We start from the raw sequence: 17,420 nt of genomic DNA on the forward strand, positions 1-17,420 counted from the left end.
GGTACCGGCACTATTGATGACGTCACTTCCCAGTCCTGAAGCTGTCACTTCTGTTTCCGCTGCTATTGATGATGTCACTTCCGGCCCCCGATGATGTCACTTCCAGTTCCGGCCCTGATGACATCACGTCCTGTCCTGGCCTTTAAAGCCGCAATATTTTCACTCTTAAATCAGTTCTGTTTTGGACTCAAACCTGTGAACAACTCCAAAATTACCAAATTGCAGCCAGGACATAATATACAGGTAGCTGCCCCAAGCCTTTTTGATGTCTGTAGACTGTTATTGTGACACATCATTATATTTGAAAAAACGTATATCATGAAAAACTTTCATACAGAGGCATACTGCAAAATTTTTGCTATATACACACTTTTTTTTAATACATTCCTTGAATTTCTAAACCCTCTTTCTCCAGTACTTTGATAATGGAATCCAGTGCTTATGCTAGTAGTATGTGTTTGGTACAGTAAAGCTGAGCTGCAGTCCTCCACAGCTCTGCCCCATTTGATGAGCCAATCAGATTCCACACATTTGAAAACATTTAGTTTTCCTTGAATTACACACCAGTCATGTTACACGACACACCCAGTCATTTACAACTTTCTCAACATGCCCATGTCAAGGCTTTTCATGAGTGTGGTTCTCCTAAAATATCCTTACACTATGGTTAAGGTTTGGGTTTTGGGAAGGCTTTCTTACTCAGGAGTGATGACAGCTATTGAGTAGAAATGTCATATACTAGGAGTGTTGTATAGTGCTGCAGGCCACAGTCAAATGCTTCTCTGAGTTTGTGCTGTGGAACTCATCTGTCACATGACCATGAAAGTTGATTAACTGTTCAGTTTCACTTCCTAATTGTAAATTTCCTGAATCGCCAAGCTCCGGACGTCTGTGGCTAGACTTCTCTTAGTTGGAAACTATTGTGGCAACTCATACTCACAAACAAATACACAACTCAAAGTGAAAAAGGTAAAGCAGTCCTGCCAAAGAAATGAACTCTATGACAAATTAAAATACTTCTGCTCTTACTATTACATCTACTACTATTTACTATTTCTAAAATTACAAAATATAACTACTAATTCTAACAAACAAGTTGAACTAAAATATCTTCAGTGCAAATTCAATGAAATTATAAAACAGCCACAAACCATGAAAGACAGAAGCTAGAAGAGCCATGGCCTGCATTATGTCAGATCCAGGGATCCCTACTCTATCTACAGTTCTTTTCCATTGCGGTTTGACTAGAACTTGTGTCACAGTTTGATGCCAGTACAGGTTGGGCATGTATCTCATTTAGTAAAACTCTCCCAGCCATTGACAAAACATGATCTAAGTGTTTAGTTTTGTTAAGAAATGCTGATTTAAACCATGGGGAAAGTGCTTACATGTTGTACCAGTATGTTACAGGATGCCATTAGCTAAGCAATGACTACCTCCTGCAGATTTAAGCTTTTACATCATTTTCAAAATGTAGTTATATTTTTCAAAAGAAACTGTGTGACGGTCCGTGCCAGCTCCAAACTCTATGGTTGCTTCTGGGAACCCCTGGAACTCAGAACTGTTAATAACATACTCGAGGATGAGCCAGGCAAATGAGGACACACAAAGTCAGCAAGAGGTGGTGCAAAGTCTTTTAATCTTTAGGTTATTTGTGCTGGTTTCAGTTATAATTCAGTAATTGTGTTCTGTTCCTTTAAATGTGCTTTGTGGGTGCAGCCTCCAGAAGGCGGGGCCACCCTGAGGTCATCACTGCTGAGCCCTCCCTCTGGCAATATAAGTGAGCTGAGGAGACTGAGAAGCAGAGAGATCATTTGTTTGTAAAGTCTGTAAACATTGCTAATATTGTAGGATTTACTGTTTTGTTTTTTTTTGTTGTTGTTATTTTCTTGCTCTGTTTTTGGTATTCTGAATTCTGTATTGCCTTTTAAGGGAAATCCTTTTGTCCCACTCTACTCTGTCTTTTTCTATTTTGGTAAATGATTCTATAAATGATAAAGATTATTTGTTTGCCCTTTTAATACTAATCAAGTGTTATGGTCATTCCTCTTCTTGTGAGGCTTTTGTTATATTTTTGAACATTTGATGTTTCCTGAAGGTAGTATTTGGGTCTTGGCTGGGTTAAGGTGTGATGAACGAAGCCTGCCTTTTGTGGAACTGTTCGAGGTCTCACACCCATTTTACCTTCATGGAAGACTCCACTTCATAACATTTTGGAATATGTATAAAAAACAAAACAGTTATATACTAGAACTCTGGATCTTTATGGTGGTTATAATAATTACTGCACAATCATGTCTTAAAAATAAAAAATAAAAAACGTACAAAATACAATTAATTTGAAATTATAAAATAAAAGAGACACAAAACTCATACATATTTACCAATTAAAATATGTTTCTATATTTAAAATCACTTGAGGAGTAGTACAGATGTCACTTTGACAAACAAGGTTGAGCACTTCTATCCATGCATTTGGTGTCCTCTAGGTTTGAATACCACACATGATTATCATCTGTGTACAGTTTGTATGCTCGCTCCATGACTGTGTTAGTTTTCCTATCCATATGCTTTCCTCCCTTTTCCCAAAGACATGCAAGTTAAGTTAAGTGGCGAATTCAAATTGACCTTGTGTGGGTGTATACAGGAGTGGGCCCACCTTGTTCAGAGCTGAAAGCTGTAAGGATATGCTCTGACTGCTGCGACCCTGAATTGGATTATGTAGGCTTTAGAATGTGTTGTGTTTTGCTATAAATTATCCATTGGCACTAAAAATTTGTTTCCTTCCACTTGAAGGCAGAGGTTTACTTCATCAAATTGTTTGAAATAATACAAATACTAACAAAAATATGAGTAAATCTTATCTTATACAGAGAAACTATTACCTATGACCAATATTTATCCATCTGTTGGATTTTAAAACATTTCTAGAAATGAAACTTTAGTTTAGATCATATTTTTTGTCCCTTCTTCAGAAAAACATTTTGCTATATATCATCAGATCGCCGGTGTTCCTGCTACATTTGCACTTCAATTAACATTGTGGGTAGATGTTAAAAAAAAAAAAACAAGATGATCAGTCTAACACACATCCATCCATTATCCAACCCGCTATATCCTAACTACAGGGTCACAGGGGTCTGCTGGAGCCAATCGCAGCCAACACAGGGCGCAAGGCAGGAAACAAACCCACGGGGGTGGCACCAGCCCATCACAGGGCACACACACACCCACACAACAAGCACACACTAGGGACAATTTAGGATCACCAATGCACCTAACCTGCATGTCTTTGGACTGTAGGAGGAAACCGGACCACCCAGAGGAAACCCACGCAGACACGGGGAGAACATGCAAATTCCACGCAGGGAGGACCCGGAAAGCGAACCCAGATCTCCTTACTGCGAGTGCCGCCCATCAGTCTAACAGTCCATTTAATATTCACAAACTCTGAGAATACTGAATCTTAAATTAACTAAAAGATCATATTAAAAGAACATACTCCTAGGTTGCTTTTTGAAAAATGACATATTTCCTCAAATGAACATCTGTATATTCTAATTTCTTTGGAGATGTAAGGTCATTCTGTTGCTACTGGCAAGATTACAAAAGCTCTGCTGTCCATCGTTGAAGCTGCTTGTCCAGTTTAAATTCAAGACTGAGCTAACTGGATCCTATCCTTATGTACCAGTCTTTCAGAAGACATATTGTCACACACCTGCAACTGAGCAGTTCTCAATAATCAAATAACTCAATATTCATGTCTTTAAGATGCAGAAGAAAAAACACAGAAGGGAAAGAATGTGCAAACTCCATGATGATGCCCACTATTTTTTTACCTACAGTTGTTCATTGCATGTATATATTAATCTGAAATAATGGTCTGATATGAACAATTTGATTTCTCTAACCATCTCTCATATGTTTAGTACCTTTCTGGGATCAAAGTGCACAATTAGTAGAAATAACTAAAATGACTATTACATAAAGAAAGGGCTAGCTGATGATCTAAACAATATCAGTCATCCACATGATGTTTAAGTCAACAGAGATGGAGAATGAGAGGGGGACACAGAGAGAGACGGCATATACTAGCTATTCCCTGCGTCTCGACCTGGGTAGTAGTGGAACAGGACAAACTTTAAAAAAATCAATAATTTTTTTTTTTTAATTTAATAATTTGTATTGAGAAGAATTTATATCTGATAGCGTATTTGAGGGCCTCTTGATATACAATATTTTAGTTTTGCTATCAAGAGGGAATGTAGCTGTGATCACTTTACCAAAAATGTAAAAAGTTGCCAAGGTATCTCTGGCCAAGCGGAAGGTAGGTGTGCTCTAACGTTAAACGTTGCCACTGTATAAGATCGTCTTCAGCTCTGATGGGAAAGCGTGCCCCCATGGGGAGAAGTGCACATTGCCATGATGTCTCTGCCAGTGACCAGGTACCCTCTAAAACACATGGAGCCGTGATCTCTCTCTTAAAAATGTCAAACGTTACTCTTTAACAATCTGTAGATGGTAATGTCTTCTGAACAAACAGGTATCGCTAGCTAAGCGGAGGCAAGGTACGCTCCCACACATGGCGAGAGATAGACCGACTCAAATATGGAGGCTGGGGCGTGAGTGAGGATGGCCCCACCCAGCTCCCTACTTCTGAGGTCTCGCCTCCCCCCTCCCCTTGGCCTGAGGCCTGTCTCTCAGATTTGCATGAATAAATCGATGCCACAACTGATGAGAGGTCGCAAAATCAAATGGAATGTTCAAGCAAATTATAGAAAAAAACCCGCTCTAAATCCATTAACTAGTTCTCTCGAGAAAAGTGGACAGGCATACAGACAGACAGTTAGAGGTTGAATTTTATATATATATACATTTATACAGTAGATATATATTGATGAAAAACTATAACAAACAACACAAAACATTAAATTAGGAAAGCTTAGTTGAACTTTTTCACTTCCATATAAAAATGCACATAACTTATGAATTCTGATTTTTCAATTCATGTGGTTAAGATGGATAAGTTGTTTGGCTGGTTATGAAGCTTTTGTTGTTTACAAGTGGGGTTCATTTGCTCACAGCAGCTGGACTCTGCTCTGGATTATCACCAACACCACACACACATACACACAGCCTTCTCTGTCTCTTTCTCTCATGCATGTATGAGAAATGCTGCCACACTTTGTGACTGGGTTTAGGAAGCAACTTCTCACAGTGTCAGAACTTAGGATTCAAAATAATTTGTACTTATGGTTTGAGGTAAGAGAACCTTTGTACCTTTCCTGGTCAGCTTTTCGTTCTTTGTTCAGGAGGTCTTGTTCTTTATCTCTGGTTGCACCTTCTGGTCATGGGCAGTACTGCAGCAGGAGATTTTACACAGCATCCTCGGTTGCTAGAAAAATTACATCTTCTGAGCAAGTGGTGATCAGTCTGTTGTTGTTTCAGCAAGAACAACACATGGTTTATATACGGTCTTTCTCGCTTGCTTATAAGCAAAGTTGGACTGATGTCAACTTTGTCCAAACTCCAATACAGTTGAGTATTCCACCCTTTCAGTCCAACACTGTTGCCCTCTGTTGTGACTACACCCCATCAGCTATGGGTTCTGGTCATGGGCAGCCAAAATATGGCCAAGTTAAGCTGTAGCGTGGTAAGGAAACAGCAAAGAGCTATGGTGTTAAAATGGTTTTAATAGGGATGAATAGAGGTATTGTCATTGACTTCTTAGGTGCACACAAGTCCATCCTCTTGGGTAACCACTGGTGCAGAGTTCTGTCAATCAATGTTACTCATCCTTGATTTAGAGTCCTTCATTCAGAACTTGAGTGTCCAGTTAGCACTTTCAAGAGAGATGCCCCTGGCCGTTACATGCTCTGGTATCAATCATTTTATCAGATAAGGCTGGAGAGGCTGCATTCCAAACAGAGGCCCAGTCAAGCAAACCAAGACCTTTCAGATGCCAATAGGAGTGTCTAGCAGCAGCTCGCTAAGCCAGAACGTGGACACCAGAGATCAGGGGCCCATAGGGCCCTCACTAAAAATGCCGCTATCTTACTGTATAATAAAATGCATACACTGTTCAGTGAAACACATGCAATCAATACTAAAATTAAAATACCCACAACTGAAAGCACTTTCTACGTATTGAAATGTACACAGTTAATACTAAATGTAAGTACCCTTAAATTAAATTATATGTAATTCTGAGGAGTATATTTTCTGCATTTTTCTTAGAATCTATCTGGTAACTGCAAATTGAATGAATTAAGCTTTTTAAACCAATTGTATGTGTTTACTTCAAGCTAATGATGTTGTTGTTGATTTTTTTCTGCATTAAGAGAAGAGACAATAGATGTGCTTAGATTTCTGGCACATTGTCACAATGCAGTAGTTGGGACAGCCTCACTAAATACAAACTCCGTTGTCCAGTCAGATAAATACTTATTTAAATAACTCTCTTTAAATGAGATGTCAGATTACCAAACTCTTTCACAGTAATTGGCTCACTAACATTTTTTTCCGTCTTTAAGATGTTTGTAATGTACTTATGGCTGCAGCTAGTCGGTCTGTATTTTTGTTGTTTTCCTTAATATCTTTTATAAGTACTTAGATAGAGTGGATTCAGAAAGTATTGACCCTTTCACCTTCTGCACACTTTATTGTATTGCAGATTTAATTTTAAATGGGTAAATTTGCCATTTTTGCCCCTCAGTCTCCACTCAACGTTCCATAATGACAAGTGAAAACATGTTCTTAGAAAGTTTATTAAAAATAAAAAAAATGCAATCTCTCTTTCATATAGGTATTTAGTCCCTTAATTCAGTTTTTTGTAGAGGCCCCTTTGGCATCAATTACAGCTTTGAGTCTTCTTAGGTAAGTCTGTACAAGTTTTGTACATGCATTTCAGAGCAGGTTATCTTCAAGGACCTCTCTGATTTTGGCTGCATTCATCCTTCCCTCAAGTTTGACGAGTCTCTATGGCATCACTGAGTTCCTGGACAGTCTGAGGTGTAACCTGGTGGCGTCAGATGGACCGAAACATAATGTCCCAGAGGTGTTCTATTGGATTTAGGTCAGGCGAGTGTTGGGGCCAGTCAATGGCATCGATTCCTTCATCCTCCAGGAACTGCCTGCATGTGCTCAGGGTAAACCTGCTCTCATTTGTGAAAAGCAAAGGGTGCCAGTGGTGGACCTGACAATTCTGGTATTCTATGGCAAATGCCAGTCGAGCTCCACAGTGCCTGGCAATGAGCACAGGACACACAAGAGGACTTCGGGCCCTCAGGCCACCCTCATGAAGTCTGTTTCTGATTGTTTAGTCAGAGACATTCACACCAGTGGCCTGCTGAAGGTCATTTTGTAGGGCTCTGGCAGTGCTCATCCTGTTCCTCCTTGCCCAAAGGAGCAGATACTACTCCTGCTGATGTGTTAAGGACATCTACGGCCCTGTCCAGCTCTCCTAGAGCAACTGACTGTCTCCGTGAATCTCCTCCATGTCCTAGAGACTGTACTGGGAGACACAGCAAACCTTCTGGCAATGGTACATATTGATGTGCAGCCTCTGAATGGTCCAGGTATCTCCTCATGCTACCAGTAGTGACACTGACCGTAGCCAAATGCAAAACTAGTGAAAAAAAAACAGTCCTAAAAGATGAGGAGGGAAAAATGTCAGTGGCCTCCACCTGTTAAACCATTCCTATTTGGGGGGTCGTCTCATTGTTGCCCCTCTAGTGCACCAGTTGTTAATTTCATTAACACCAAAGCAGCTGAAACTGATTAACAACCCCCTCTGCTACTTAACTGAGCAGATAAATATCCCAGATAAGTATCCCTATACTCTGATTAAAAAGTGTTCCTTTACAGTATATATATATATATAAAGTCCAACATATGTCTGTCTGTATGTCTGCCCGCTTTTCATGAGAGAACTACTTGACAGATTTAGATCGGGTTTTTTTCTATAATTTGCTTGAAAATTCCGGTTGATTTTGTGACTTCTCTCATTGCGCTAAGTATCATAGTTCACTTGTGACTTTGATGTATTTGCATGAATCTGAGAGCAGCTGCAGGCTGAGGGGAGAGGGAAGTGGGAACTCAGAAGTGGGGAGCCATCCTCACTCACGCGCCAGCCTATATTCAAGTCGGTCTACCTCTTGCTACGTGTTGGAGTGCACCTTGCCTCTGCTTACCTAGAGATACCTGTTTGTTCAGTAGACATTATCATCTAGAGATTGTTAAGGTGTACCGTTTGACATTTTTGAGAGAGATCAAAGCAACGTGTGTTTCAGAGGGTGGCTGCTGATTGGCAGAGATGTCACAGCCACATGCTTTCTCAATACAAATGACATTTTTTACATTTTTTTATTGATTTTTAAAGTTTGTCCTGTTTCACTACTATGTGGGTGGAGCTGTGGGGGACAGCTAGTATTTATATAAATTAGAGATTTCAACTTTTGATCGAATTTCAACTTTTTATCGAATTGCAGATTTAATTTTAGATGGGCAAATTTGCCATTTTTGGTTCAGAGGTGCATGTGGACTCCTAGCACAGACGAAAGCAACTTACGGGGTGGTCGGTGAGTTGTTGTGTCCGGGCACATGAGCAGGCAGTGGGAATGCCTAGAGAGCGAGGGTGGACGCGGGCCGGGGAATAAGGAGTGTTGGTGGGCGGGGAAACGTTTTCCGTGTTCCTGCGGGACCATCTAAGAAGACACATGATTGTCTCGAATGCGGTGGACGCGGTCCGGGGAATAAAGAGTGTTGGTGGGCAGGGAAACGTTTTCCGTGTTCCTGCAGGACCATCTAAGAAGACGCATGTTTGTCGCGGATGCGAATTGCTGTATGTAGCGTGTAAAACAGTTTGCGATGGTGCACGCGGTCATGCGTCGTAACGGAAAAGTCAACGTGGCTCAGAGCTGCATGTGGACTGTAGCACAGACAAACAGAAATGACGGCGTGTTTTCCGAGGCGTCGTGTCCGAGTTGGTGGCCGTGGCTCTGCGAGTTTTCGTTGTATCCAATGGTCTTAGAGTTGGTGGGAGTGGCTCCTTCCTGCGTCATTTCATGGGTGTGGGCGTGGCTCCTTCCTGCATGCTTTCATGGGTGTCTTGCCCGCTCTGGCAGCGGCTTAGAGAATTATATATATAGATATTATTCACTAATTAACATGGCTACTACATTTATTTGTGGAGACTTAGAGCACATCATCGAGTTATTAAAAAAGCATAATTAATATGTATGGCTGTTGCAGAGTTCAAAGCTGTGCAAGAATCACTCATTTTTGCTTCACTGATCAACTAGGGGAGGAAGTTTGCATTTCTGATTCTTCTTCATAAATATCAATAAAGTCCAAATCACAATCCTGTCACTCCATTTCACTTTTACACATCTTGCTAGTTCTGAACTGTACTGTACTAGTATTGTTAGATTACTTTCATTGTGGGCTAATTTTGATGGTTTAAAGGTAACCAAATTTTAAATAAATTATAGATTATACTGTCATATTAGTGCACATTTTTATCTGCACTGTACTTAAAACACAGTTGCGTTATTGCAGCTTTTAATTTTATGCCTACATCGGCATCAGATTTATGACTACTGAATGTATTCTCATTGCATATTTTGGGATGAATAATGAGGCCTTTATGTATTCAGCGGGATGTTAATAGATTTGGCTTACGCCTTCTAGTTGGTTGTTATTTTAATTTTATTATAATTTGAATAAGAGCAAAATAGTTTAAGTAGACATGTAGTTCTTTCATGTAAGTCATAGCTGATAACGTATCAGTTGACATATAACTGTGCTATCCATGAATTAGCTAAAATCATATTTTAAAATCATTATGTTAAAATTAATTTGTATAAGAAGCTGAATCAATTGATGCAATTGATCAAAGGGCAACATTTCTAATGCAGTTACTGCGTTTTCTACAGTTTCTGTTTGACTCTGACTTGCTAACTCTTGCAGTTGCTAGCAACATTAATATTTTCAAGAATGTGTTCCTTGTGAAGCGATATAAAACCAAACTCTTATATCCAAAACCTTGGTAAACAGATCTCCTTATGGACCTTGGTCTTAGTGTTGTTGGCTGAATAATTTCAACCCACTTCAAATGAAATCTTCTCATACAATTCTAAGCCATTTCCATCACACCAAAACATTTAGGGATCTGGGTGTTATTACTTTACCAAAAGAAATGTTACATTACTGCCCCCCATCCCTGAAGGATAACACTGCCCATGTGCTGCCCACCCCATCAATGCAGATCATATTCCAAGAACACTTTCCTGCCATGGTTCTCTTAGGTTTTATTATCAGATCACTCTAATTCATTCAAAAGTGGTACCTTGGTTTATAACCTACTATCACATCCTAAAGTTACACCACCAAGCATTCACCTAACATACTGCTCACTTTTTATTGCCTGAATAGTTCCAATACATTGCTATTGAAGTGCTAATTACTTGTAAGACAGTTAAAACCAATAACTGCAATTGAAATTGTAGTAAGGATCATTTTGCTGCCTCTAATACTGCACTTATAAAATTAGTTTATTTATGAACTTACTTTATTGTACTCACAGAATGAGGCACAATTCAACCCATTCCATTGCACGTGAAACACACTCTCTCATACCTTTCAAATTTTAAATCTCCATTCAGCTGAACCCATACATGTTTGAGATGTGAGAGGGAACTGGAGAACACAGGGAGAAAATGCTAACTTCATATAGACAGCAAACAACTGTGGTTGGATATGAATTCACGATTCTGGAGTTCCAAAGAAGTACTGCAAACCATTCTCGCTCTTCTGAGTGTACTCATTACAGTAAGACTTTAATTTCAGACTTCATATGTCTAATGATTAGAATTTGGTTAAGTAAAATATATTATGTCATGTCGTGTCCTTCTACCGTTGTCACTTCGTAAAGGTTGGCTTCACAGATGTGGCAGTGCCAACCGACGTCTTGACTAGCACTTAGAGAAATAGCCCCCAACATGCCAGACCATGCCAAGATGTCATCATCCTAGCATATTATCAGTCTTTTACACACTCTGACCCCTTTCACAAGACCTGTCATCACACTTCTTTCAATGGTATAGTGAACTTGTCTCATCACATGCCTAACATATCTGAGCTCTGCAGGTTTTAGCGTGACTCCACCATTGTAGTGGTCATCATCTTTGCCCATGAGATTTTCAGTAGCTTTCTGAAGCATTTGTTCTTGAAAGCCTGGATGTGTCTCTCATCTTATTTCTTTAGCATCCCAGCTTCGCATCCATGTGTTGTTACCAGCCAGACTAAGGCTTTCATCAAGGGCAGCTTCATGGAGTTGCTTACTGACTGACTTGTTTTTCCATATCCTTTTCAACTTAACCATCATGGCCATGCCCATGGCAAACCGTGACTTCACCTCACCCACACAGTCAGCAACATTTGTTTCTGAACTTCTAAAATGCACAAAAAAGTCCACCTGCTCCAGATTTTCTCCATCCGCCATGATCACAAAAACAAATGTAATGCCTATTATTCCAGTGGTAAACTGTATTATATTATCATTATGCTATAATAAATCATTTCTATATACAATTATATTAAATATATGTAATTGATATATTAAAAAGCTAATATTCAGTATACAGCACATTATGTATGCATCCTGCATTATACTACTGTCACTTGTCTTTGAAGACATAAAACTTCAATTTTTTTCCTTTTATTTAATTGATATCCTCTCAATCCAATCTGAACTAAACCATACGAAGAGAACTAAGAGAAAGAGAACTTGTGTGGTTTTGAACAAAACATAGATAAGTATATCTTCAGTAATATGAGTCCACATAAACATAGTAAATAGTAGAGTAATCAGCAAAGGAAAAAGGTACGTAAATGGATGAGCTGGCAAGAGCTGGGATTGCACCTTTGTCATCAGCTTTATTAATGTTAATCTGAATCTCTCATGGCTTCTTCAATCTCTTTGTGTAAACATGAAGAAAATAAAGTGGGTGGGCAGAGAGCCCTTCAAATGAACTTGCAAAACAACATCAATAGACTTTTGATATTTTAAAGTAATCAGTAGTTTTTATTAATGTGAACTTTTACATTTCATAATGCAAAAAATGTATGCAGGCAAATAAGTGTGACTCATTTTGTTAATAAGTCTCCAGTGTGTCATACTCCTGAAAGGTTTTGGTTTCCACGGCTTCTGCTTTTTTAAAATTTTTTCCAGGGAAATGTTTAGAAAGAGAATGGCATCATGGTGTTATGCTGGGAAACTGAGGAAGTAATATAAAATGCAATTTCTTTCTCAATAGCTTATGTTAAGTTCTTCTTTTGCATTTTGTCAATGGCCTGTATTAAGCAAAATCATGGAAATTATTCTTTCAGGATTTATTCACACTTTTTGCCACAAAACCCTTCCTGACTCATTGTAATTGATATTATTTCTCCAAAAAATAATGCCAAGCTTTAAGAATGATTTCACAAACTAAATTAGAGCACTGCATTCCTTTGTAAATTATTGTTTTCATTGAATTGAAAAACTTTCATCCTACAGTAGGCCTGCGTGTTAATCTTCAGATATTATACTGAAACATCAAACTTACCTTAAAAATGAAATGAAATTTCACCAAAGAACACTCGGGTCATGTCAAGCTTATTCTATAGGAGTGTTTTTCCCAGCTTATAATAAGTTAGCTACATGTTAGGAAAGCCTTGAGTCAAAACAGTACGGAGAAAACATAGTACATTTTTAAGAAGGAATGAGTTAATGAATGAGGGAATCTTTGATGTTTTTGTTTATGAAAACTAAACAGATATGCTTTTATTAGTTTACTTGATTTCCAAATTAATTAGTTTTATCCAAAACCGATCATAAAACACAAGAACATACAGTTAATACTTTAGTCACATTTGACCTTTATGCAATGATTGAATATACAGTAACTAATAAATACATTAAAAATGTATTTAAAATATTAAATCTTTAATAGTAATTGAATGACATTAATTCATCTGGGTTTTGAAAACAACAGAATGTTAATACACTGGCTGATCATTTAGTTTTCTCCTCTTTAAGTTTATTTTGAACTGTGGTTGTGTATAATTAGCTAATTCACAGTAAATGGTGTTGCTGTGACATTTTTTTCCCTGGTAATGTTATAAACTTTTTTGCTATGAAATTCCTCTAGTAGAGTGCAATGTGTTACCTTCATACAGCTCCTGAAGACTGACATTTACGCAAGTTTTACATTTTTTTGGTATGTGGGTTTTACTCAAGTTTTCCACCAACATTCCAAAAATCTACACCAGAAAGAAAATAGTGAGACTGAGCTTGTAAGTGATTGCTGGATGGACTTATAAAGATGTATATACTTTTATAGATGTCCGAGTTGTGAAGCTCCCACTTAAAACTAAAGGTGCTAAAGTTGTCCTTCAGGGCATTGCCATAGGGGAACCATTTTTGGTTCCCAAATGAACCATCCATGTGAAGGATGTGGAAAGAACCTTTATTTATTTAGATCCATAACAGGCTCCATAAATTAACATGCACAAATAATAACAGATTTATAAAATCCCAATGGGTTCTTGATTTTCAAAGGACTCTTACTGCATACAATAGCACAGGCTAAATTAAAGTTTTCTTGATCTGTTAGTATCCTGCTAGATAGTGTATATTAAAAATGTATATTTTATCCAAGTTTTAGGAACCTTTAAAAATCACAAAAAAAAACAATTTCTAAACCCTTCCCAGAATGAAAGGATTCTTTGTCAAGCAATGGTTCCACTAGAAACCACACAACCCAGTAAAAGTGTCATTAAGGAACAGCAATTTTAAAAAGTACTGTACAAGTCCATATATTATATATTCAGGAGTGAGTTTATATATTCAGGCATTGAATTTTATAAATACAGACTTTGGCTTTACATATTCAGGAATGGCTTTCTATATTCCGATGTATATATTCAGAAAATTCAATATACTTCCCTGTTTAGCAATCCAATATACTTTATATATATATATATATATATATATATATATATATATATATATATATATATATATATATATATATATATATATATTTATATATATGTATATATTTAGTAATTATGTATATATTATACATAAATTTGTCCATTTATACTAAGTCATAAACCTGTTTCATCAAATTTAGGGTAATGAGAATTCAGTGCCTATTCTAAAAATAAGACATGGAACCATGTGTGCATCCATCATAGTGTCATTATTTAACTCTATATAGATAGATAGATAGATCCATCATAAACACATTTAAATTTAGTATCATTATTCAGTTCTATATGTTCAGATAGATAGATAGATAGATAGATAGATAGATAGATAGATAGATAGATGAAATATTTTTTTAAAATTCGTCTTGTCCTGTTGTTTTTCATGGGATGTTTATAATGCTTTTACTACTACTGTATGTCACATTTATGGCATTTTTTTTAAGTTGCAAATTCCTGCTCTTCCTGCGGTGGGTTGGCACCCTGCCCGGGATTGGTTCCTGCCTCGTGCCCTGCGTTGGCTGGGATTGGCTCCAGCAGACCCCCGTGACCCTGTGTTCGGATTCAGCTGGTTGGAAAATGGATGGATGGATGAATTCCTGCTCTGTTAAAGTTGGTAGAAAATTTTAATCGATCAAGTAAGTGTTTTTGGTTCACCCAATCCATTTTCACTATTAACCATGATCATTTTAAAGTCTGAGGTCTTTAGGATTGGAATGAACCAGCCAAATAATATTAAAAGAGCTTCAAACAGCTTATATCCATAATTAATGTATCATATTTTTCGGTACCTATACTCACACACACATATTTATGACACCTTTCTTTCCAGTGCACTCCTGTCGTTTACATACCGTTGAATAGCGGGGTAGACGGACGGCGCACAGGCAGACCATCATTTGTTCTCGGCCACATTGTAAGTCACAAATTTGCGAATGAACGGATACTTTTCTGCTTTAAAATCAAATGTTTTTCTCGCTATAATAAACTAAGTTGTAGCCGCCCAATGTCGTACTACAGTACTGGTAACACTGATTTCTCTTTATTGAGAGTACCCATAAGTCGCCGTTAATGAAAGAGCAAGTAAATGGGAAGTGCGATTCAAGCCGTGCGTTACGGATGTACACAAGTCTTATCGCATTCGTTGCTGTTTCTGAAGGTATATTTTTTTATATAGTTCGGCATTTTAGCTGCGATTTATCTCTCCATATGAACTCACACCGTCATCTACAAAGCGTATTGTAAGTCAGTGCGCGTAAGAGCTGCACTTGGCCATTTCTTTTAAAGAATATTCTAATTTGTTTGGCATTTTGACAATTCCCCCTGGACCCTTGTAAATTGTTTGATTATATTATTGTATATTTTAAACAAGTGGCAAATAATGAACAGTTTATAGCGTACAAACCAGACGTGTTAAAGGGTACGAAAGTTCTGCTGCCAAACTAACGCAGAACCCACGAGATGCTCATCAAGTGCAATGTGTTAGACAGGTTTAATAATGTTAAATTAGAATAAAGCATTTCACTGCTTTTGTTTTTCGGTTATGTGCTTTATTGCCCATTCCTGTGCACATTTATAGTCACCTCGATTGGAGTCGTTTAAGTGAACGCATTTTGGTTATGATAGCTTTCAATAATATGGCTCATTCGTCCTTTACGTAAATTAGATAAGACACAGAAAGGAACAGGTACAGTTCTATTGTGCATTCTTTAGTTAGAAATGATAAATCAATTCACTCATCCATTCGAAAAATCGTATATCTCGATCTGTTTAGGAAGATAGGTCAAAGAAAATTGAATTTAATTTGAAGATATCACCTACTCTTGTCGAGTACATTATTGTAAGGATCAAGTGCAACTTTTTAAATGATTATTAGTAATCTGAAATCAGCAGACCCCCGTGACCCTGTAGTTAGGATATAGCGGGTTGGATAATGGATGAATGGATGGATAAACTTTAGTTGTGTTTACTTACATATACTCAGCACTAAATGCAGATTTGAGTTCCAAAAAAGGACGCCTGCTATTTATTAACATTTTATTAGATTTAACTAATAGATCGCAATAGTTTTAATGAATGTATGTCCTGTCTGCCCATTAAGTATCCTTATTATCCATTATGTTTGCTACAAAGACACGGTTTCCTTGATTTACCTCTCTGCTCCACAGTTTAAAATTACAAATTAAACAATTCAGAAGTGATTAAAGTGGTCATCACAGACTTTAAGGGAATCTCCATACATTTATTACATAGCAATAGTAGGTATATTAAAGCAGTCATAATTAGAAGGGCTCCGTAAATTTCTGGGTAAAGAAATCTGACTAAATAACGTGCACAATTAAGAGTTTAATGGACTTATTTTAATAGAGAAATTAACATAACTGACCTCAATAATGCAAGTGAGTGATAACGTCTAAAAATAAACTACGAGCAAGTATAACAAACAGCAGCCTAATTTTCTTAATACTCTGTGAAAAGTAAATATATTGAACTTTAACTCCCTAAAACGTTATTTGAGACTATACACCAATGCCAAAGATTCTTTGGTATATCCATGCTCAGCTCGCGAAAGGTGTTACCATTTTTACTAAAATGATCACATCAGCTGTTGAGTAAATTAAATAAGCAGGATCACCCCTTTAAAAAATGAGCGAACTTACCAGTTTAGCAAAAGCTAACGTCAAATACACCAGAAAAAGGTCCATTGTGTAAAGACGATGGTTATTAAAAGTTGGAACGAAGTCGTGTTATGCCGCTTATTTCCTTTTAATTCATGTTAAGTCCTTTACTTCATATGCACCGTAGCCGGGTCCCTTGGAGACTCATGTCCTGTTATCTGACAACAGAAAAGTCAAGCATCTGTGGCGTATCAGCGTCTTCTTCCTAAACGTTACAAATCCGCTCATTTAAAAGGCAATTTGAATTGACAGCGGAGCATGACTTGATGCATCCTCAGTAAACAGCACGAGGAGAAAATGTCCCAGTGATAAACGGTATTGTCGGGGCAGCGGAGCTTCCGTCTAACGCAGCCTTCATTCTAAAGCGCATTTCAGGATTTCACTTTCCACCGCTGTAGTAAAAGACAACATACGCAGATAAGCTGCCAGCCCCCACCAGTTTCATTTGTTTGGATAAAGTCTGCGTATCTCATCACTGACGCTGCCGGGGGATAAGACTTCAAACTGAAGCAGCTACTGTATAGACACAACATTCAATACATTATAAAAGACATATATATAACACATTTAGAACAGGGGTTCTTAAACTTTTTAATTTGAGGACCCAAATTAGAAAATCGGCACCATACTAGGACCCAGGAAGACAATTATTATCATAATGGAAGTGGAGTCATAAACAGACAACAATGGCCATATAATAAACAAAAA

At 37.7% G+C, this 17,420-nt stretch overlaps 1 protein-coding gene across 1 annotated transcript in view; it reads right to left on the bottom strand.

Moving 5' to 3' along the window:
• Positions 1 to 17,094, bottom strand: part of LOC114653719 (vasoactive intestinal polypeptide receptor 1-like) — an 84,699-nt gene extending 67,605 nt beyond the window's left edge. Inside the window, exon 1 of the mRNA XM_028804187.2 lies at positions 16,695 to 17,094. Coding sequence (XP_028660020.1) covers positions 16,695 to 16,739 — 45 coding nt within the window. The 5' untranslated portion in view covers positions 16,740 to 17,094. The remainder of the gene's footprint in view (positions 1 to 16,694) is intronic.
• Positions 17,095 to 17,420: the final 326 nt, after the last annotated feature.

This window comes from Erpetoichthys calabaricus, chromosome 6 (genome assembly GCF_900747795.2).
Source record: "Erpetoichthys calabaricus chromosome 6, fErpCal1.3, whole genome shotgun sequence".
In the NCBI taxonomy this organism is placed as follows: Eukaryota; Metazoa; Chordata; class Cladistia; order Polypteriformes; family Polypteridae; genus Erpetoichthys; species Erpetoichthys calabaricus.